Source organism: Culex pipiens, chromosome 3 (genome assembly GCF_016801865.2).
Source record: "Culex pipiens pallens isolate TS chromosome 3, TS_CPP_V2, whole genome shotgun sequence".
Taxonomy (NCBI): domain Eukaryota; kingdom Metazoa; phylum Arthropoda; class Insecta; order Diptera; family Culicidae; genus Culex; species Culex pipiens.
This window is the reverse complement of record NC_068939.1, coordinates 175,326,030-175,350,141: the sequence shown is the minus strand read 5'-3', so window position 1 is coordinate 175,350,141 and position 24,112 is coordinate 175,326,030. Positions and strand designations below refer to the sequence as shown.

The following is a 24,112-nucleotide window of genomic DNA, read 5'->3' as shown; positions in this document are numbered from 1 at the left end:
ATGCTCAGTTGGTTTCGGTTGAAGTCATAAAATTGAAATTTCATGCTTGAAATTATTTTAGTATTTTCAAAATGTGCAATACCTCTTCCTAGGATCGGCAAACCTTCGCTCTTCAAGAAAAGTAAAAGCAGAATCTTTCATCATAAGCTTAAAGCACTTTTCACCTTTCAAAGAATTTCCAAAAATAGCCCCATCGGTGTGCTCGATTTACGCTCCGTTGTTCCATTTAAGTGACAAACCTGGCACAGACTGGACCGGTCCAACACTCAATGATCCGTGAAAACCAATCACCGGTGTTATTCCCATTCCAGCAGAATGCCCCAAATCTGTCCTGCTGTTTTTTTTTTTTTTTTGCTGAACACCCAACATAAACCTCTCACTGTTTAGTTTCATCAGAAAAACCATCAACCATTAAAAGGTTTAATTTTTTTAGGTTAATGTGGGTATTTTTGAAAAATACACAGATTTGTGAGTTTTAAGTATTTTCTGAAACAAAAATTAGGTTGGTACAAATTTTATTTAAAGTGTTGGTCCCTCGGGCCTTATCAAGGTTGAGGGGGAGAACATAAAAAAACTAAATTTTAAATTTCAGGCCAAACTTTGACATCTTAAAGCAAAAAGTATCACAAAATGTTGTATACATTATTAAAGTAATGCTTGAATCTGCCAAAAATTTACAAAATAGTATTGAATTTAGGAAAATATTCTTAAAGTGCCTTATTTCATTAAAAAATACAAAAATAAACAATGTCTGGAGTTTTTTTTTAAAGGTCAAATAAACCAAATTTTTAGTTTTTGCTTGTTGGGTGTTTTTAATACCCCTGAGTCAAGGCGGTTTCAAAAACACCCAAAAAGCAAAAACTGAAAATTTGGTTTATTGGACCATTTAAAAAAAAACTCCAGATGTATTTCAAAATAGGGCGGACTCATCAGAAATTTACCAACACATTCAAAGTATGTTTACATGGCAGCTGAGGATTTGATCTTTGTTTGCATTATGAGTCAGGACACTGTAACGAGGAGTTCGTCATTTTTGAACAAAATTATATCTTTTAAATCATTTTTACAAGTTTTATTGTTGAAAATGTTATTTTTCAGCAATATTTTTTTGTGCCCTTCCTGAAAAATTTAATTATTTGCTATGCACAGTGGTCCAAAGCGTAAAGTTAGGTGGAAATTGATTTTCAAAAAATTGTGCAACTTTAGAGCTTTGGTTCCTTCAGAAGAGTTGTTTTGGTTTGAGATTATGATGAACTACTACTAACTTTTCAGGAAAATCTTTTGGATTTTTTTTATCTCCGAGAAAGTTGTTGGGCTTGCCAATCCAAGCAAATTTGTCGAAGACACCAACATTTTATTTCTGCAATCTACGCCTTCTACGACAAAACTTAGAGAAGCAAAACAACAAAAAAAAGGGTTTTTGGAGGTTTGCTCAGATGCTTTCTCTAAATTTGGTCATAGAAGGCGTAGATTTCGAAATAAAATTATAGTGCCTTCAGCAAAGTTGCTTGGATTGGTAAGCCCAACAACTTTCTAGAATTCATTTTCATCTTATTTTGTGATCTGGACCACTGTGCAAGGCGAGGTGCAATGGCATTATTACTTTGACGATGTCAAATATAATCCCAATAATTTGATATATTTCTAAAGTGATCATACAAGTTTTTAAAAATACTCAAAATTTTCACGAAAACTTTATGTTTAGTAAATTTAAAAAAAATCGAAGTTATTTCAAAATTAAGAGTGTTTATTAAATATATTTTTTTTTTGAAATTTATGAAAATTCTTGATTTCAAACTCAAATTGTAATAAAATAAAATTGTATTTTATATTTTTCGAAAGTAAGGCATTCTAAGTCCAATGAAAAAATAAAATTTAACTCAAAATTGACGAACTCCTCGTCACAGTGTCCTGAGTTCCCTGCGCACTTATGCTTCGACTTGACGACTGGAACTTCGAATGTGATATTCAGTATACGATTCTGTATAAAACCAAAAATTTAATAGGAAAATATAGGGTAAAAATAAGACGTTAAACACTAATATGGCTATATCTCTGGAAATAAATTTTGAAAAAGCTTCAAATTTTGGGTCCAAGCAGTTTATTGCGCATGTTTTCGAATGGCTTTTTGTTTGAAACTGAATTCTTTTAATTTGATAGTGTTATCTGTAAAATAGTCAAATACCTCTAAAAATGTCTTTGACCACATTTACTGGTCCAAAATTATGAATCGAAAAATAGAATGTTTTTCTCCGACCCCACGGCTACAAATCTGAAACATAAAAATTGTGGGTTTTACGAGCGGTTTTCCAATGATGGAAGACACAAATTTTTAAGAGCGAATACAGACATCGTACAAGTATTTCAGAAAAAAACACTCAAAAATCAGGTTTTGAGTTCCGGGTTTCGGGCCAAAATTCAATCGAAAGAGCGCAAAAAAAACCTTCAAATTAGTAATAGGATTTTTTTTCTGGGACGATACCCCACCTTGCACGTTTTTTTTTTTAAGATTTCTGAGAAAACCGCTTTTCTAAAAGCAAACCTTAAATGTTTCTTTTGTTAGAAATGCAAAAAAAAACATATTATAATCACCAAAATGCCTGATTTTATACACACCAAAAATACTTTTTAAAAAATATCATCCAATTTAAGTTAGCAAAAAACCACGAACATGACTCTAAAATGTTCTTTATTTAGTTCAGTGTTACGAATTTCTGTAACAAAATTCAACAGCATAGTCCGGATGTCCCCTTCTTGAAGGCATTGTAGGAATTTTTGATCTTACTCTAAATTATAAACGAAGCAGACCAAAATCAAAATACGAGCGCAACCTGTCAAAGCCTGTTGCGCCACAGGCTGGTGTACAGTCATCCCACATATTCGGAACACCCACAAATTCGGAACACTTTTGTGATGATTTGTCAATAGCATGCCAAATGCATCTTTTCTGTTGAACCTACTATTTTTAGGGCCTTTATTTCGACATTCTCTTGCTATTTCAGTGGTAAAAGCAGTACTTTTTAAATAAAACCTGCATTTCGAGACTATTTTATCCTGAGCAGCAAAACACTGCCTCCAAATTGCTTGTTCCATGATTGTGGGATGGTATTGTGCCTCCCACAATTGTGGAACACCTGAATTTTACTGATATTTTCACAAAAAAAAAATCAGACCATGGAAAAACATCACTAAGCTTGAGTTTCACTGGTTGCAGTGTGTGAAGTCATTATTTTTTTACAAATATGTACTCCTGGAGAGATCCAAAGTTTGTTTACATCCGTAAGAAAAAAGTGTTCCGAATTTGTGGGAGGGATGACTGTACACGATTACGACAAACCACACAATTTTTGTACGGCGCAACAGATTTTTCGCACAACAGAAGAGATGCGCACTTCGGTTTGGTGGTGCACGGATAATAACCGAATGATGCTCGCTAACTGGGCTGAACGATAAACGACGATGCATTAATTTTTTTTTAACAAAAAACAAAACTGAAAGCAGGTCATAAATATTTTCTTCAAATTTCCGTTGAACGTGAAATGAAATGTCATGAAAATTAAATAATTATGTTTTAATTAATGATATCCAGATTTGCATCCACAAACACCTCCATCATTTTGCTTTGTTAGTGAGCGTTCTATTACGTAACGTAGTTGGGGGGAGAGGGGTTTGCTAGAGTTCTGAACTGGGTTCTCCGTTCGTTTCAAAAAAGCCTACTGAACGAACGTTTCTTAGAGACGAGCGTTCGTTCTCAGAGCTGTTATTTTCCGTGTTGCTGTGTGAACTTGAACGAACGGAGAACCCGTTCAAAAGCATGACTGGTTCGGAGGCCGTGTTACGTTCCATACATTTTTTTAAATGTGTATGGAAATTTTGTAAAACGAGGGGGTGAGGGGGTATAAAATTCAGATTTTTTTGCGTTACGTAATAAAAGAACGCTCCCTTATTATTTTTGACGTTTAACTATTTTTTAACCAAGCAATCTGAAAGAAAACAAATATCTAGACTTTTTTTTATTAGTTAGTTGTTTGTCATATGTTTAACAAACAATAGCTTTTCAAAAAACACTCTAGATATAAAGATTGGTTTCCACATGGAGACAAAAGAGTTTCCAAAATCGTGAACATGCATTCATGAAAATGGGAACTACGAACAAAGTGTTCAAATCCCATGGTACGTTTTTCAAAAACTTACCATGCAAATTGAACTTTTTGTTCGTGGTTCCCATTTTCATAAACGCATGTTCACGATTTTGGGAACTCTTTTTTCTCCGTGCAGAGTTGTTACGTTTGGGTGTATTTAGTTGAGGGTCAACTTCGCCCTTTTGCGCTTTCATCAAAGTTTCACCGATTTTTATCCCCCGTTCACTCCGGATTGGTGCAACCATTTCGCTGTCCTCAATTGATGTCTCTCGGTCTGTTTTCTCTCTTCCGCAGTGGGAATGACAACGATGGAACCGGCGCTGCTGACCACGTGCATGCCCGTGGGCAACTACACCGGGTACGGTGGGCAGGCCCATCCCACGGCCACGGTGCTGAACGCGTCAACGGACACGATGGCCGGGCTGGAGGCGGCCGGATATGCGGCGTACTCGACGGCCCTCAGCGTCACCATCGCCATCGGATGCAGCTTGCTGATTCTGAACGTGCTCATCTTCGCCGGCGTGTACTACCAGCGGGACAAGACGCGGTTGGAGGTCAAAAGTCTGCAGAAGCAGTACCAGCAGCGGGGCGCCGGAATGCACCAGCAGGGCCCGTTTGATCCGATTAAGCACGCCCACTACCACCTGGGCCACTCGCAGTCCGCGAACGTGATAGTGGACGTCGAGAATCACGACACCGGAGCGCTCATACTGGCAGGGGAGGTCAAATCACCCCACATCTGCTCGAACGCGATGCAGATCAACGTGATGAAGGGCGGTTCGCCGGGTGGAACCGGTGACATGGGTGGTGTTGGTGGTGGTGGTGGCGGTGGCGGTGGAACCTGTAACGTCCCCACCAGTGGCGGTGGCCTTTCCCAGGGCACAAATAATGCAAAAATCTCGCTGGCCAACAACACCTCGTACAAAACGGTCCGAGGACCACCCGAGCACATCGCCATCCCGATCAAAAATACCACCTTCACGGGCGGCACCGGCATGATGACACTGCCCAAACCCGGCACGGTGCACATCCCGATGAGCTACAACCGGAACGAGTGCATGACACTGCCCCGGAACGCCACCGGACTGACCAGCAACAGCGGCGCAGGTAAGTGACGTGGCGAGCGACAACCTTGTCGCTGTTGTGCTATCTTGTCACATTGCGCATGCCTCGCATAACATTGCTTTTTTTATTGTTTTGTTAACCTTGAACAAAAATGTGGAATAACCCCCTCGATCTCGCACCCTGAATAGCATGACGCAATCTGCGCCTGCAATTTTTCATAACTTTAACAAATTAACCGGAAGCAGAGCAATACCTCAACCAGTAATGAACGGAAGCAGCAGCATCCTTCCGTATAATGATGAATATGAAAGCGACGAGTTTTGCATTCGAAACTTTTGTAAGCCAATTTGAAATATAATATTAGCTTTTAGTGCCTGGTGTAGTAAAATATGTTTCTCTGTAGAAATTCATAATCAGACTGATGGACGCATAAAATCCACCTGTAGCATGGTTTAACTTGACTCTACTTAGAAAAGAGTCGCTAATTGGTGTTTCACAGCGCATTTAGATGGAATCAAATTGAATTGAAACATATTTCAATGGAATTTTATCGGTCCAATTTCAAAGCTACTGGTTATGAATGGTCCCGAAAGCCAATTTATTCATTATCACTTCGCATTGTCGAGAAAAAGGATTAAATTTAAAACGATTCTAAATTGAGCATTGATTTGTTTTAATGCTATTCAAATTAAATTAATTGGAAATACTGATTGCCCATTAATTTTAGGAACAGAACGTTGCAAAATAGAGGTTCGCTTTTTGTTTTATTTGAATAAAACTTTGTCCATGTACTCTAGGTTGAAAAACAATAGTTTTTTTTCTATTCAAGGCTTCATTTAATTTTTCGCGTCATGGGTATGGGCATGTGAATTTGGATTGTTAGTCCAACTGCCTACCAGCGACTCCACCAAGGCAGGACCCAGGGAGATGACTCCTACACCTGGACTGAGCTATCGACTTAACCCTTTAGGTAAGACCGAGGCCAACATTTAATTCTCCGTCCAACGGAAGGCGTGATCAGGCAAATCTCGTCTCGAAAAATGCCACCGGGACCGTCTGGGATCGAACCCAGGCCGACTGGGTGAGGGGCAAGCGCCGATCGACAAAGTCTTTTAAGGTAGAGCAATTCCAGCTCAAATTAGGAATGTTTCTGGTACTTTTGTACCCGACCCTCTCCGATTTAAATGAAACTTTAAAGACATGTTATCCTAGACCTATAATATAAGCCATTTTTGTGTATATGGAGCCAATAGTACTCGTAAACAACATTTGAGAAGGTTGTAAGGTATTTTTAAAATATTTTTGTATTGTGCAATTTATAAATTACTGTAACTCGAAGCCGTTGCGTCGTATCAAAAAGTGGTCAAAGACAAACTTGTAGGAAATTGGACGAGCTTTCTGAAAAAAATACACTGAAACAAAAATACAGGCCACTTACATGAGATTTTTTGATTTTTAAGTCCAAACTTAAATTTAAAGGTCATGTCACGATTTTTTTTTTCGTTCAAATTTTTTGAAGAAATAGCCTCAGATGTTACCAAAAGACTGACGAAAAAGGCAGGATGGTATGTCTCTCCTAAAAAAATACAAAAATCATTTACTAAAACTGTTTTTATGAAAAGTGGTTTAAACGTCAAAATGTTCAAAAACCGGTAGTGGGAATCGATTCCCCAGACCAGTTCTTGTGAAGATACAGCGGTTTTAAAAATAAAAATGTTGAAAAAATGGGTTTTTTTGTGGTTTTTGGCAATTTCTATATGACAGACTTGGTTTTTCAGTCTGGTAAATATTTTTACCGGAAAGCTCGTCCAATTTCCCATAAGTTTGTCTTTGACAGCATTTCAATTGGATGAGCTTACAGTCTGCCCGGTATTTTTTTCAGAAAGCTCGTCCAATTTCCTACAAGTTTGTCTTTGACCACTTTTTGATACGACGCAACTGCTTCGAGATACAGTAATTTTTAAATTGCAAAATACAAAAATATTTAAATACCGTACACCCTTCTCAAATGTTGATTTCGAGTACTATTGGCTCCATATACACAAAAATGGCTTATATAGGTCTAGGATAACATGTCTATAAAGTTTCATTGAAATCGGAAAGGGTCGGGTACAAAAGTATCAGAAAAATTCCTGATTTGAGCTGGAATTTCTCGGTAAAGAATTCTATCATTGCCATGATTTTTCGTTCCAAGATATGAATTTTGTTTCCCGGACTATATTTTGAAAAAAAATCTTCTACAAGTCGTTTAGAATAGTACCCTGACCGTATTAATACTTCCTGATAACGTTTTATTCATTCCTAGTCGAAATCGTCGTTATGAAAACCGTCATTAATTAATGATTGATAATCAGAACGTCAATGTTTGCAACAATAAATAATATGAAGTTTTTGAAGCATTTGATTTAGATTGAAAATTCTTTCAATGGCTTTTAGAATGGTGCAGAAATTGAATGAAATACAGAGCATTTTGGAGTTCTTTAAAAAATGATGAACAGCTTCACCTCGTCGCCATCGTGCTAACTTGTCGTACGTGCATTTTGGGCCAAATTGAGTTAAAAACGCCATTTTGTGCAGCTCACAATGCCTCACCTTTTGACCTTCACAGATCCCCAAAATTCGATTTCAATCCTGAGATATTCAACAAAAACCGAAAAAACTCCGTGCATTTTTGTCACTTTACATATGAAAGTAGTTTCAATCTTGTCGTGCTATCTTGTCACTCCATGAAAATTGATGTAAGTGCGACAAAAGGCCAAAGGGATTTCAGGCTAGGAAAGTCAGGATGCGTTTGTCGCACGTACAAGCTAGACTACCGTAAACATTTGTAATTAAAACTCGGGACTCCAGCAACCAACTTCAACCAAACTTTGGGACAGAATGGTCAGCCAAACAAAACGTGTTTGTTATTGTTTACATTGCGTGCTCTCGTTTTTGAATATTCAAGGTCAAACATTAAAACGCGTTTTTCTCGGAACGTCAAAATGGCGGGTGCGACAAGATAGCACGACGACGTCGACCTTTAAAGCAACACTGTGAAAAGTTGTGAAGGGCTTTTCGAAAATAATTATTCAATAATGCTTTTTATTTCCTTCACGATATATTTTCAAATTGCAAAAAAAAAATACTTTTGGAAAATATTAGCCTAAGGATATCTCTAACTTGAAGACAGTGTACCTTGACAACAAATTGCTGTCAATTTGATTGCAAATGCATCTGAAATAGAATTTTAAAAATATGTATTAGGCTATGAAACAATAAATGAAAGTTTTTTCCTTCCCAGTAATTTTAATTTTTAATAATACCCTGATAATCAGATTTTCTTTTATCATAGCAAAAAATTAAAAATTTTAAGCCTAATTTAAAAAGAAATGGCCAGTATTATCACATACTGATTTGAGCATTTTGTTCGGCAACCATCAGAAAAATTCAAAATATCAATGAATTAATGAAAAAATCCTTCCTCAAAGCTAAAAGTCTTTTTCCTATCTGTCAACCCAATGTTCTGAATTTACAAAATATCTATAAATGCGAAAATCAATAAAATACAACGCACTTCTAATACCTAGATTAAAAATTGATTACAAAAGTTTGTTTTTCATTAAATATGGGTCATTCACCGCCAACGAAAGGGCAATACGGCCCCTTCCATTTCTGGTTTGCTTGTAATCATCACGAGTATTTTCGATTTTACGAAAAACCGTGTTTTGTCAAATATAAGAAAAAACAGGCATTGAAATTTCAAGTCCAAAAAAACTTTAAAATCTAGACGGCACTTGTTGGGATACTGGGCAAAAGAAACATCGTAAAACTATGAGAAAAACTGCCATTGACAAACAGTTAATATGTACCATAAACAGGCTAAAGTCCACGAAATTCAAAAAAAAATCCTAAAACAAAGGTAGTAAGGGTGTTGAAGGCTGTTGCAAAACTTTATTAAGGTTTTAAAAACATCAATTTTTAACAGTAATTTGCAAAAGCTATTTTAAAAGTCAAACCAATCCTAGATGTTTATGGCACATTTTGAAGTGCTTCAAAGGACCGTTGAAGTCCAACTAAGGGAGTTCAAATTGATAAAGGTTTATCAAAATTCGAACAATTTTAAAATTTGGTTATGTTTTTTAGACCTCAAACTTCAAAGCTTGTTTTACCCCACTTCCCTTTGTCGTAGAGGGCTCATATTAGGCATGAGTTCATTTCATGTATAGACAAACAAACGCTGAAAATTTCATCCAAATCGGAGCTCCTCGATGCGACCTAGAACAAACCGAGTAAAATCTACAAAAAAAAATGCTTCTTAACACCAGTTCGATTGTTTTGCAATCATACGCTCTCAAATTTCTAAGTACCGATGATTTTTTTTTCTGTTGGAAATACATTTTGCGGTTCTTTTTTATTCAAATACCTTTCAGTTGGTCTTTTTGGTAAAATTTAGTAATATTTTGAATTTTATTTTTTTTGCCCTGGATTTTTCGAGTCCATTTATGTTCAAAGATTTTTTTTTTCTCAAAAAATCTTTAAAAAATAAAAAAATATTTTTTTAAGGTAAATCTTATTTTAAAATTTATTGTTACTTTGCATTTTGCATTTGACTGTCTCCATTTGAAAGTTAATCCAAAAAAGTAAATTCAGGTTGAAAAAAAAATTTAAATAGTTTTTTAATGGGTTCTTTTCTGAAAACGTATTTTTTTTTTCAAAAAGCCAAGATTCTTAACCATTATCATGTCAACACTCAAAAAATCATCCCTTCAATTTTGGTTGCAATCAAAGCAATCTAACAATCTTTTCTTTACCAACTTCTCCTTTCTTCCTAGAGGCGTCACAAAATAAGCTACCACCCAACGGAACCGCCATCGGCATCCACATGCGTTCGAACGCGGCGACCACCGTGGCCGTCCGGACAAGTTCCCCGGACCATCACCACCACCAGCAGCAGCAACGGTCCAGCATGTCGAGCGCATCGACCCAGCATCCGCCCCCGCCACCACCCAGCAGTGGCATCACCCACCAGCACGCACACCAACACTCACACTCCCACTCACACTCTCACCCATCCCAACAGCAGCAGCAGCAGCAGCAGGAGCTCCAGAACCTCAAGGGGGGTTGTCCCCAGCAGCAGCAGCAGCAACAGCAACTGCCCCACGCGGCCATGAGCGAAATGCGGGTATGATTGCACTTTGCCAGCAGCAACAGCAGTGGTGACCACCATCAGCATCACCATTCACACGAGGGGGAAATTGTTTGAAAAGGGGATTAGAGGGGTGGGGGAAGGACCCCCTCCCGCTTAGAACATTAACGATGACTCCAGCACGACTTTGATGAGCCGGACTGTGTGGAGGAGCGAGGGGTACAGTGACGGTCAGAGGGTTTGAGAACTGTCGAAGGATTTTATTTGTCAAATTTTTATTTTTAATGATTTTATAATTTTAACACATTTTGAACGTTATCTTTCCATAAGACAGAATTTAATTTGAGTTCATTTCCGACCACTTGCTAAGGTTCCAAATTAAGAAGCCAGGCGCCTCCATGGATTCATTCTAGGAAACCGAGCTCCTCCATTGAGATTCAATGTGCACCCGATATGTGTTCTGTGTTGTACAGGCTATAAATTAACTATCGATTCTGTCGATTGGAGCGTGCTCAGGAAGCCCAACTTTTTTATGAACGTGACGAGAAATCAACATAAAAAATTATTAAAAAGACAAGCCTTACCCGACAAACTTCGTTCTGCCTTTTTTCGTTTGTTGACGTTTTTAAAATGCTTCTTCACCCTCCTATGATCTTAATTTGATTTTACGCCACTTTTCCCATACAATCTGCAGATTTACCGGAATCGGTTCCAGAGTGGCCAAAGTTGGAACTTTTTGGCGTAAAAACCTTCCTTGGACTTATACGAACCCAACGCAATAAAGAGCACCTCGATCCGACGTTCCGTATTGAATTGATTCGCGTTCGAACAAAACCGTCGAAATATTTTATATATATATATAGAAGATTAGCTGAAAAGAAGCCTGTTCCAAAAAGGATTATTTAACCTACAAAAACTTCATTTTAAGAATTGCATGTCTTCATGATTGCAAAACACTTTTCACTTTTCAACATTACAATTCAACAAAAGTAACCAATTTTCGATAAAGACACAAAATATCCTCTTATGAGTTTTTGCAGAAGAGCCCTTTCGCAGCTAGAAAAGGGTACACGGAAAAACATCCCGATTTTTGAATGACTCTTTAAAATAGTCGATTTTGACCCACTTTCGCTAACCCTCTACTGTCCAAATTTTTTTTCGAAGATTTTCATTTTTCTCGTGTTTAGGAGGTCATTTTGAGGAACTTTTGTTCTACGAAAAACTTTACTTCTCTTGTTTTAATTTGCGTAGTATTTCAATTTGCGTTTATCTTGATTAATTTATCTTTGTTTTTAACCTTCCTACGGTATTGGGGCCTTTTTGAATTTAAATTTGCCATAACTTTTGCTATATATATGCAAGAGCCTTGAAATTTTCTGACATTAAATTTATAGTATAAATACACATTTTACAAAACAAATAAACCTCGGGCGACCCCTAGGGTAGCGTTATTTTTAAGGTATTGGGGTCCTTTTCGACCCCAAACTTTAAAAAATCGTCAACAATCCAGTTTTTGACCGATTCCGATTCTTTTTGTCACAAATGAATGCTTAGGACGTCGCCTTTTCGAAACCGACCTGGAAAACCGGATTTGGTCACTGTGGCCACCGGGAATCGGCTACAGCAAACTTCATGAAATTGAAAGATATGTGATAGGGTGTAATATGGTTGTTTGGAAAAAATAAAGTTGTCCAAATTTAGCGAACACAGCAATTTTTCAGTTCATTTTAGGGTTCATAACCACTCCCCAAAGTTTGGGAACGATTGGTTTAGTCCTCGCCTTGCGCAAAGCGATTCAATTTTCCATATTAATTTGTATGGGAAAACCCATTTTTTGGATTTTGATATTTATAAAATCCACGTTTCACGCTGTACTCAAACCGGATTCATATTCGGATGCTCTAGGAGGTGCTCTACAACTTTTCCGAAGAGAGTATGGTGCTAACTTGCTCTTAAAAAAGATACAGCGTGTTCAAAACTCGTCTAAAACGTGTTTTTTGCTCGAAAATCACGTTTAAGACGAGTTTTGAGGACGCTGTATCTTCTTTCAGGGACAAGATAGCACTATACTCTCTTCGGGAAAGCTGTAGAGCACCTTCCAGAGCATCCGAATATTAATCCGGTTTGAGTACAGCGTGAAACCTGGATTTTTTAAATATTAAAATTTAAAACATTGATTTTTCCCATACAAATTTATATGGAAAATTGAATCGCTTTGCGCAAAGCGAGGACTAAACCAATCGTTCCCAAACTTTGGGGAGTTGTTTAGGACCCCAAAAGGAACTGAAAAATTGCTGTGCTGGAAAATCGATTTTGATATTACACCCTAATATGTCAATCTACGGTCATGTCGTTGAACAATTGTTTGCTGACCCATTCTGGAACTGGTTCCCGGTGGCCCCTTGGGGACATTCCCGGAATATGAGAGAAATCCTAAACATTCTTGAAATTTTGTGATCTTTTCGAAAACAACACTTTCAATTTTTTTGAATCAAGACTAACATTTCAAAATGGCATAATATTTAATGTTTGGCCCTTTTGAAATATCAGTCTTGATTTAAATGTGGGCTGTTTGTGAGACTTAAAAAATATCAATTTTCCTGTTTTTAAACTTTTGCATATTTCAGCAACTAAGGGTCGTATCAACAAAGTTCAAAAAAGCAAATTATAGAGAATTTTCTCAGCTTTTCAAAAATATTTTTTTCAAATGTGGGCAAACATGGGCACCAATTTAAAAAAATTAATAACTGCGACTATTTAAAAAAGTAACCTAAAAATGGCTATAAGTTGAAAACGGTGCAATTTATTAAAATTTTATCAAAGTATTTTTTGATTGCAAATTCGATTTTACATCAAAAAATAAAGTTGAAAAATTTCTGCGACCGGTAGTTAGATTTTTTGAAAAAAATCAGTATTGGTTCCAAATTTCATAATTTGGTCAAAGATTTTTTACCCATTCAGGAAATTTCTGTAAAGTTGGCATTTGATGTCCCCTAAAACATATCAGAAAATGAAAAAAAATAGTGTTTTTTGCAAATCAAGCTTTAGTGAAAAAAATTGCAATTAAAGATCATCAATTTTTTTACCGTGTATCATTTGTTTTCAGTGTAGTCCTTATTCATACCTACAACTTTGCCGAAGACACCAAATCGATCAAAAAATTCCTTCAAAAGATACCGATTTTTGAATTTTCATATATCATTTTTATATGGACAGCTGAAAAATTTGTATGGAAAATTATATGGACAAACTAATAATGCAAAATGGCTTCTTTGGGCATACCGAAGCCATCAAAAAAGTTTCAGCTGGATTAAAAAATACAAAAATTAAAATTGATTTTAAAAAATCGTAGAGAACTGCTCCATAGTCTAATACCTCCTTTAGAGGACTCGGTTCAATGGTGATTTCGGACATCATCTGAATTATTTTTTTATATAAATTTTTGAAATATTTCGAAGAAAATCAAAAAAATCCAGAAATTAACTCAGGATGTTAAATAAAATTGATAACGAAAAGATATCAAGTGAATTTTGATAAAATGGCATTAGAGCAATTCTTCACGAAAACCATACAAAATTATTATATAAATATTAGAAAACGTGGTGTCTTCGGCAAGTTTATAGGTTTTTACTTAGCACATTTTTTATAAAGTGCACTGATTTCGAATTAAAGCCAGTTTTAGGAAAAAAAATACAACAATGTATTGTTTTTTTTATCTATTTTTTTTTTTCTTAAATAGCAGAGAATTTTTTTAGGAAAAACTTCCGAGAAATATTTAAGGTTTGTCTTTTCAGTTCTGAGATACAGCCCTCGCAAATATAATGAAACAATAAAATTGGTGTTTTCTAAGTTTAACACAAGCAGCACTTAATTTTAAATGCCGATGTCTTAGAAACTGATGTTCCGATTCCCCTTCCATTTTTGAACATGCGAAGATAGAGTTGTTTTTCAATAATTTGCAGCCTGAAACGGTGATGACATAGAAATTTGGTGTCAAAGGGACTTTTATGTAAAATTGTACGCCCGATTTGATGGAGTATTTTTCATAAAAACACTAAAAAAGTTTTAAAAACTCCGCAATTTTGCATTACTCGACTGTAAAAAAAATTGGAACATGTCATTTTAAGGGACATTTTATAGTAGTTTATGCAACAAGTTGCAAAAAGAGGATTTTTTCAGCACGAGTCGTACATTTATCCAACGAGGTTCACCGAGTTGGATAAATACGAAGAGTGCTGAAAAAATCAAGTTTTGCAACGAGTTCCATACAACATTTTTTGCAATTCCAAAAAACACACACTGAGTGAAATTTTATGTCAATTTTTCATGTATTTTGTCAATAAATCGTTTAAATCAAAAAAAATGTTGAAAAGTGTTACTTTTCAGCATTTATTTTGAAAAGTTTTGCTATTTGATTCTCTTATTTTTGGTACAGAAAAGTAGGCTATTTCGTCGTTCAAGAATGACAGGAAAAGTAAGTAGTTTCACGACGGAATTGCAAAAAAGTTACTTTTCAAATCTAAATTTACGCAGATGAGTAATTTTTTCATTTAGAACATAAATTTTCATTTTAAAATTTCGTGTTTTTTCTAACTTTGCAGGGTTTTTTTTTTGAGTGAAACAATTTTGTACAAAGATATAGAGAAGAGAATTACAAAAATTTTGATAAGTAAACATAAGATGTTTGGTTATGAACATCACGAGTTATCGCGATTTTACGAAAAAAAAGTTTTGAAAAAGTTGGTCGTCGTTGATCAAGTGCTGTTTGGGTAACACTTTAAGTGTAACATATCAAATTTACTGTTTATTTACATTCACATTTACATTTTGCTGTTTCAGGATCGAAAAGATCAATCCTTTATGTCTAAAAAAAGGAAATTTTCTTTGCTTTTCAAAAAAAATATTTTGAGGAACCGGCACTCGTGGGGACTATTTAAAAAATAAAAAATAAATTGTCTCTAAATCAAGCTTAAGGCCATAGAATAAAAACATAAATAATAGATATACCTTTGCAGATTAAGTAACGTGTTTACACCCTACTGATATTTTTTTTATAAATTTTGTGCAACTTTTGTTTTACGAAAAACTCTACTACTTTATGTTTTCATTAATTTTTAAAATTTTTATCAGCGTTTATCTTGTTTACCCCAGAAAAATACCTATTTTTCGAAACATTTGAATAGTAATAAGCAACATGTAAAGACATCAAACCCAAAAAAAATCTCAAAAGTGCTAAAAAAACCAGATGGGACAATTATGCGTTTATGAGCATCAATATACTAGATGTTTTACTTACTTTATGCCTAAACGGAATCGACCTCCTCGCCAAAAATCACACAGTACGGTTCGTTCAAGTGGTGCAAGTCGTGAATCATTTGAATCCCACGTGGTCCAATCCCGGGAGAGCGTCGTCCCCATTGTGGACAAACCCGAAAGAATCTGTTGCGGTTGGTAAACTGTAAGTGTTGTACGTTACATCTAACACACACACACACCATTTATACTCAACACACACTGACTGACTGGTGCTCTTTTTATTGCCAATACACACAAACACACACACATACAAACGAACTCGTGTAAACAATCTCATACACACACACACACTTTGTTGATTGATTACTGTCCTGATGTTTGTTGTACGGTCAAATGGCCATGTTACCAGCGTCAACGATCGATCCCAGTGGGTAAACCGCAAATCATCGTCGGACGGTTCTGTACGGTTATTGTTTGAAGTTTAATTGCGAAAATGTACCAGCCAGCAATCATGGCCACTAAACGACTGACAATGGCACTTTATAGTGCTCAATTAAAGCTAGCACTGACTGCAGTTTGAACCGGTTGGGTCAACTGAGTTGGGAAAAAGCACTTGTAAAACAATAAAATTGCAGAACTGTTTCACTCACTGGTATTTAGTTGTCGATTTTTGGTTGAAAACCCGTCCCAAAAAGAACAAAAAGCACTAACTTAAATGCTTTTTGGTTGTTTTGTTAAATTTCATCTCACTGTAGGTATTTTATTTGTTATAATATTTTAAAAACGTAAAAGTTGTTCAAGTTTATCGAAAAATCATCATTAGACAAATACACCAGACAAACTGTAGCGAATCATCGACGCGTTGCTAAAAGACCTTCCAAAAAAAAAAAACTGTCGTCAATCGAGCAAAACGACAACTTTTGTACATTAGTTTTTCCTCTCCCGATCAGAACAAACAAAAAAACACACCCCAAACAGACAAACACTCCCAAACTATAGATAAAATGTTTAAACAATTAACTAAAACTACTGAAATCTTGAAAAAGATAAGTCAAAAAAAACATCGGGGATACGAAAGCCACTTCATTGCTCTCTCCTTGTGATACGGAAATGAAGAAAGGAAAATCATATTCACACCAAACAAAAAAAAACAACTGAAAACAAGGAGCAGCAAACGGAGTACTAACCAAAACCAAAAGGTAAAACAAATCCATTTTAAACAAGAAAGCAAAACAAAGCAAACTGATAGTTCTGTCTCTAATTGCCCCTCCCCTCACTCAAAAAAAAATGCCACACAACTAATGACATTCACAACTAGGAAATAATGAGAGAGACAAAAAGAGCATGAGGCAAACAAAAATCAGATAAAAGGAAATGAAGACGAACTAAAACCAAAATGTTAAATGTTTATTAAAGTAATTTAACTGAATGAGTGTACGAAGGGAGCGAGCGAGAGAGAGAGAGCGCAGCGATACATTAGATTTTAAACAAAGATGCTGTTTTAAGGAAAGCTGACAGCAGCAGCAGCAGCAAAAAAAAGGTAAACAAACAAACAAGTATGGAGCATTTGTGAGGAATGCGAGAATTGTAACGCGGTGAGATTGAAAGCAACAACAAAAAAACAAATTGTAAAAAGTAAACGATCTGAGTAATAAATTAACACGAATGACTTTTCATTTGCAATTGTATCCGAAATTCATAGAAGTTTTATGTGCACGGTAAACTAGAACCAGCCGTGTTTTAGCAACGTGGAAATTCACTGCGCCACTTTTTCAAGCATTATTGAGGCAATATTACACCATCAAATCTAACAACTTTCAGACAGACACAATGCTTCTTACATCAGGGAGGCCACCTCGAAAAAAAAACTTGGAGAAAACCTGGAAATCTTGGAAATTGCTTCGCTCATAACTTCTCAGTTCTTTTTTTTCTAAATTTAAAATAATTTTGATGTTGAGCAAATCATGAACAATTTTAAGAAACATTTGATTAAATTTTAGTGGACAGTAAAAATAAGTTCCGAATTGTTCAGCTTGAAAGCATCCCATTTGATCGAAAAAGAATAAAATCTAATCTAATCTAATCTAATCGAACACAAGCGCAGCCAGTCCGAAGAAAGCATCCTGGAAGAACTTGCGGTTAGATTACGCCCCAAGTTCTTTCTTGTCAATATTAATTATTGCAGTACACTTGAGTAACCCCGAAGATGTATTGCATAAATTAAAGCGGCCAGGCCTACTACGTTGTGTTTACCGCAGAGAGGATTCTGAGAACGGATCACATTTCACAGAATCTACAGGGGAGGAAGGATGCGTGGACATACCGTACCAAACGCTCCTGTTTACAGTTTCATTTGTGTTTTGTATGATGTGTTAAGTGTAAAATATAGTGTGGTTATATAATCAAATAAATATAATAATGCAATATAATGATCATTTAATAAAATCCCTTCACCTATATATAATAACCACGCACCCAAGCACACAAACAGCGACACAAAAGAAATGAAAATGAGCATGCAAAACCAAGACAGCGCGTCCCCGTGGTCAGCGCACTAATCGATCGAAAAAGAATAAAATCTGGAGTTTTTTTTTGAAAAGGTCCAATAAACCAAATTTCCAGTTTTGCTTTTTGGATGTTTTTGTAACCGCCTTGAGTCTGGGGTATTAAAAAACACCCAAAAAGCAAAAACTGAAAATTTGGTTTATTGGACCTTTTAAAAAAAAAAACTCCAGAAATGTAGAAGTTTTATCACGGACGAACGGACATGACACGGGGACCCGGGGTTTCAAAAAGTGAAGCCGGTTTTCTTTTACTTCTTCTTGGCGCAAACCTGCGCAAGCGAGATCGCTTGTGTCAAAATCATCGCGCCACGTGATTTCAAACGTAAACAAAGCCAGCTGATGCTGCAAATTCATGGGCACTTTTTGAAATGGTCTTATGAATTTATAATATAAATACAATTTCTATCAATTTTTCGGCAACTTTAGTATAAAAGATCAATTACCAAGAATCATAAAGACATACTTAATGCCAACAAACTTTTTCTAGTGCCATACAAATGCTGAATATTTTAATTAATTATTTCATAAGACATTTTGAGAAATCATGCTTAATCGCTCGATGATACTTCGACAACTTGAATGTAGATGGTGCTGATGATAGTTTGTTTCAGAAATTTAAAGAAAATTTGTTCCTAGTGTCATGTCCAATCGGCCGTGCCGTTGTTTTATCATTTTTGCAAAAAATATACCACTTTTGTCGTTTTGACAACCCTATAAAAATGTGTTTATTAAATTAAAGACAAAGTGCAATAGGGTCCTAATGACCTATGTCAATTTTCATGTGCAACGGTAGAAAAAACGATTAAAAACTATTTCTGATTACTTTTTTTTATTCATTTTAATGCAAAAAAGAATAAATTGACAAGACAAATTTTGTCGATGGATCAACTATGGAACATTTCTGTCAAGAAGGGCCGAGATGTATTTTTTAAAAATTGATTTAAAATTCAATTTTAAATCTTTTAGTGGTCATACAAAGGATCATTGTACTCAGAAAAATAATCTCTATCGTTGTGAACAATAACAACTCCAATTTATGCTTAATTTCAGGATCCCATTCAAAAATTATGGTGCTTTTTTTATAAATATGGTTTGATTTTTTTGTAATGTTTTGGGTAAACTATTGTACGATCAGTTCCTAGCTGGACTCGGTCGCTGGAAACGACCGGCGACTCAAAGACCGACGAAATAGGCGGCGGACCAGATAAAAATGTCAAAATCTCTTCCCCCCTCACTTCATCTCACCATCCAGCTGCAGCTTTGTTGACAAACAAACGGAGCACGCGGTCGCATGATGGCGGCATCGAGCCAGAATTAGGGGTGATCATGTGATTAAAAATGAAAGTTTTTTCAAGAAAAATAATATTTTTCTGACCGAATAAAAAAATTGCGACCATGTTCAAACAATTATTTGTGATGTCGGAGAAGTGATAAAAAAACAACATTTTAATCCATAATTTTTCTACAAATTGATTTTTTTCACTCCAACTGGGAACACCTAGGTCTATCCACGACCATTTCCAATGACCGTGAGAAGATGCCAGAAAATCCAGCTATAAGCTAAATCCACAATATTGCTCCTTGAACTGTTACTTGGATTTTGCCCGCACTTTCCTCTCGCACTTTTGACAACAAGAATTCGAAAAATTAGGTAACCAGTTGTTGTTTGTTTACATTGCCAGTCGCAGTTTCCACCAAACTGGACATTCGCACTTTAGGGAGCGTTCTTTTATTACGTAACGCAGTAGGAGGGGGGGAAGGGAAGTGCGAGACCGTGTTACGCTCCAGACATTTTTTTAAAAATTGTATGGAAATTTTGTTACTAGGGGGGAGAGGGGGTCTAAAAATCCAATTTTTTGCGTTACGTAATAAAAGAACGCTCAAGAAAACCGTAATAAAAGAACGGCAAGAAAACCGTGACGTAGCAACCGTGCGCGAAGTCGGAAGCGAAAATTTTTAGCTGTCGTTTTTTCACCCTTTTTTTTGTGAAAAAAGTATTTTAACATTATGAAGATCAACGCAAAATTTCTGATGATGACCAGTGGAAGTTTTGGAAGCGGAGCTTTCGCGATTATCTGGACCAGCTCTCTTCAATTCCTCAAGTGTCGTCGTCGGATGAAATGGCAGTTTTGGCCAGATGAGGTCTGCGGTTCGGGCCCCCCCTAGCTGCAGCCGTTGTTGGAGTGGTGATATTCGGAGTTAAGGAACACTTCCACTTAATTCGATCGGCCTGTTTTTTTCATCAAGAATTTGGGATCTGACGATCGGGACCCCACCCACCTGGCTGTGTCTTTTCAAGATTTGCTGTTCCTTGGTGAGAGCTTTCCATCATTATTTGCTATTTGACTATATTCCCCTTTATTATAATATAATATTATAAATTTAATAACCCTCCTACCCCTTTCTCACTTTCCCATTCCCCAACCCCAATTTTCCCATTTCCACTTCCCCCCTAAAAATATAAATAATTGCCAATTTACACTAACACACCACACCCAACTTATTCGGAGCGTTTGGTACGGTATGTCCACGCATCCTTCCTCCCCAGTTGATTCTGTGAAATGTGGTCCGTTCACAGAATCTGTCTCTGCGGTTAATGCAACGCAGTAGGCCTGGCCGCTTTAATTTTTGCAATACATTTTCGGGGTAACTCGGATGTACTGCAATTATTACTATTGACAAGAAAGAACTTGGGGCGTAATCTAACCACAAGTTCTTCCAGGATGCTTTCTTCGGACTGGCTGCGCTTGTGTTCGATTAGATTAGATTAGATTAGATTAGCAAGAAAACCGTGACGTAGCAAATGAACTCAAAGAACTCAGTATTCATTTTGTGAGTGCCATTTGAGTGGTTTGACAGGTGTCAAATCAGGACTTAGCATTTTTTTGAATTTAAATTTGCTTCCGAATGCGCGAAACGTCATAGCCCGAGTATTTTTTTCGTATTAGCGCCCGTGTGCTTGTCCGTGCTTCTCGCCTTGTTCGTGTACGTGCACCTGACCACGTAGTTGTCTGTTTCTGATCGTTCCCGTGGCCGTGTCCTTGTCTGGACTCCTGCCTGTGTTTGTGCCCGTGCTTCTGGCCGTTTTCGTGTCCCTGGCCGTGTAGGTGCCTGTTACTGGCGATTCCCGTGGCCGTGTCCTTGCCGTGTTCCTGGCCGTGTTTGTGTCCATGCGAAACGGAACAACCGGAACAAAATTATAATTATAAATGTCGGAACAAAATTATAATTATAAAGTCCCGGAACTGACACCTGTCAAAAAAGTTCATTCGGTTGTTTACCTTTGAGGTTAAGTTCCGAGCTTTACTCCTTTATTGCGATTGACAGCAGAAAAACAAGCGAGCGCTGTGATCATTTTTAAGGAAATTTAAAATTTCTCATGGCAGTTTGACAAGTTGCAGTGCGTGCGATCGATAGCAATAATTTAATACGAAGTCCAAGTGAGTGAGAATTGCGCAATATTTTCAAACTTTTTTTTCAACTAAGCAGATGTGAGTACATCAAATTCGAGTTCTGCGCCCTCATTTTAGTCAAATTTGCACTATTAAATTACAAAATGCATTTTTTTTTCAATATTTCATCGCCACCGTCTTGGATTTCAGAATTCTAAATCACTTTAGCGTAGGGATCATACTTAAGCTCGATAATCAAAAATAAGACAACCTCAAAAAAAAATGATTCGATTATCTGAAGATTCGATTAGCCAATGTGAGATTTACTGTCTTTACTGTACATTAAAACTTCAAAATTTGTTCAGTTTTCGATTTTGAGTCGATAGGTATACGTGAAGGTGGGTCTTCGAGCTTCATGTAAAAAGTTCATTTTTATAGCTAGATTATAGCCATACCTCAGTGAGCAAGGCAAAACTGAATTAAATTAAAAATAAATTTAGCTTTTGATTTTTTTTCTCATTATTTCAATGATTCGGTAAAAACACTGATAAAATTGATACTTGATATGAATTTTTAAATTTTCTCTAATTTTTTTTTTTATTTTTTAAATGCTGAAGCCATTCAATTTTTGCTTCCACCAATCATTTACATTTTTCTCGCAATAAAAAGCGAAAAAATGTTTATAGATTTTGTGTTTGAAACAATAGAGTTCAAATTTGCCCGTCTTTCAAAAGTTATAATAGATCATACATTTTTTTAAATATATTTGCTTTTTAACACTTTCAATATGTTCCTGAAAATCGATAATCGTAAAAAAATAATTATTATTTACAAAACCAGCTGAGCAATTCTCTCAGATTTTGGTCATTCTATATTTTTTTTTAATCCGGCTGAAATTTTTTGGTACCTTCGGTATGCCTAAAGAAGCCATTTTGCATCATTAGTTTGTCCATATAATTTTCCATACAAATATGACAGCTGTCCATACAAAAATGATGTATTAAAATTCAAAAATCTGTATATTTTGAAGGAATTATTTGAACGATTTGGTGTCTTGGGCAAAGTTGTAGGTATTAGTAAGGACAGCACTGAAAAAATGTATCATATTTTTCAGTAAAAAAATGGGTGATTTTGAATTTAACTTTTTTTCACTAAAACTTGATCTGCATCTTTTTATATGTTTTAGGGGATATCAAATGCCAACTTTTCAGAAATTTACATATTTTGCAAAAAATCTTTGACCGAGTTATGATTTTTTGAATCAATTCTGATTTTTTTTTAAATCGAAGTGAGTATTTGTCCCTATTTTGGGCCTAGTACCAATTTTGGGTTTACCAAACTTAATTTAACGAAATTGAACATTTCACCAAATCTGGCAGGAATCTGCCACTTGATAATGATACGTGCAGTCATTATCTTCATTTTGGTGGGCAAGAATAATTTACTTTTTCCTCCTAAATTAGAAATAAAGCAATAAAAATAGCACTCTTCACTTTTTTCTTGGCAAATCGCTAGTTGCCCATTAGGTCGAAAATTTTCACCACTTTTGCTTACCGCTTGTTGACACTCAGCGCCACGGCTTTCATCGCTCAGCACCAGCCGTCCCCTAACATTACAGTTTTCGTGAATTGCGCGTATCCACCGACAGATGGCATGTGGACCTCGTCGGAGTCCGCCCATTAAAAACGCAACTCAAAATTTGCATGGGAAACTTTTTTTCCGTGACGGCTTTCGCGGCACGCTCCCTCCAACTGTTCGAGACTAATATTTTAACGTGGCGTATCTTTAAACAAGTTTTTCAAGAAAATGATTCCAGAATGATTATTTTATCGTTTTAAACCGAAAGTAGGCAAAAACTATATTAATTTAAACTATTCGCCATTTTCAAATGTTTGTCTAGATGATATCAAAGGCCGCCATCTTAGGCCCACTGGGCCCACAAAAAGAGGTACGCTCAGTTTGTATGGGAGCTGTCAACATGCTCCCGGGCTGCTCAGCACACGAATGAGAGCCGTCCCTCGAATCTCCAACCACTGGCAATATTTTTTTTTTTTTGTGAATTGCACAATTCCGTTGCAAATACAATCACTAAACTGCCACCAAATCAATAAATTAATTGATTAATGTTACTTCGTCCATCTCGGAGAGAATGGCTCTATTTACAGTCCATTTGACACTTCTACAAATTGTCACAGTATGTGTGCGCTTTTCACAAGTTACAGTCTTTCTTGCATATTACGGGCAAACAAATGTTTAAATATATTTAAAACTCGTAAAGAATGATATAAGTCATGTCCAAGCTATTAAGGCACGTAATGCAAGGGAAATCAATCATTCTAATGTTGCTTTTTGGCTTAAAACATCACAATGATTTAGCATGTTTGTCGACCGAATTTGTGCGGCTGTACTGTACGAGCTGGGGCTGAACCGTACGTCAAAAAAGTTCGCCACGTGCTTCGAGATTTCAACCAATCAGAAGGTAGGCCGAAAATATGCACAAAGAAGGTCGTATGCTAGAAGCAATATCCCCAAAATAGGGACAAAACATATTTTAGTTTCTCGGGC

The 24,112-nt window shown here is 36.2% G+C and overlaps 1 protein-coding gene across 1 annotated transcript in view; it reads left to right on the top strand.

The window, feature by feature from the left end:
• The window catches only part of LOC120419227 (neuroligin-1), a 282,177-nt gene extending 271,283 nt beyond the window's left edge, over positions 1-10,894 (top strand). The window contains exons 7-8 of the mRNA XM_039581883.2: positions 4,437-5,249; positions 10,022-10,894. Coding sequence (XP_039437817.1) covers positions 4,437-5,249; positions 10,022-10,377 — 1,169 coding nt within the window. The 3' untranslated portion in view covers positions 10,378-10,894. The remainder of the gene's footprint in view (positions 1-4,436; positions 5,250-10,021) is intronic.
• Positions 10,895-24,112: the final 13,218 nt, after the last annotated feature.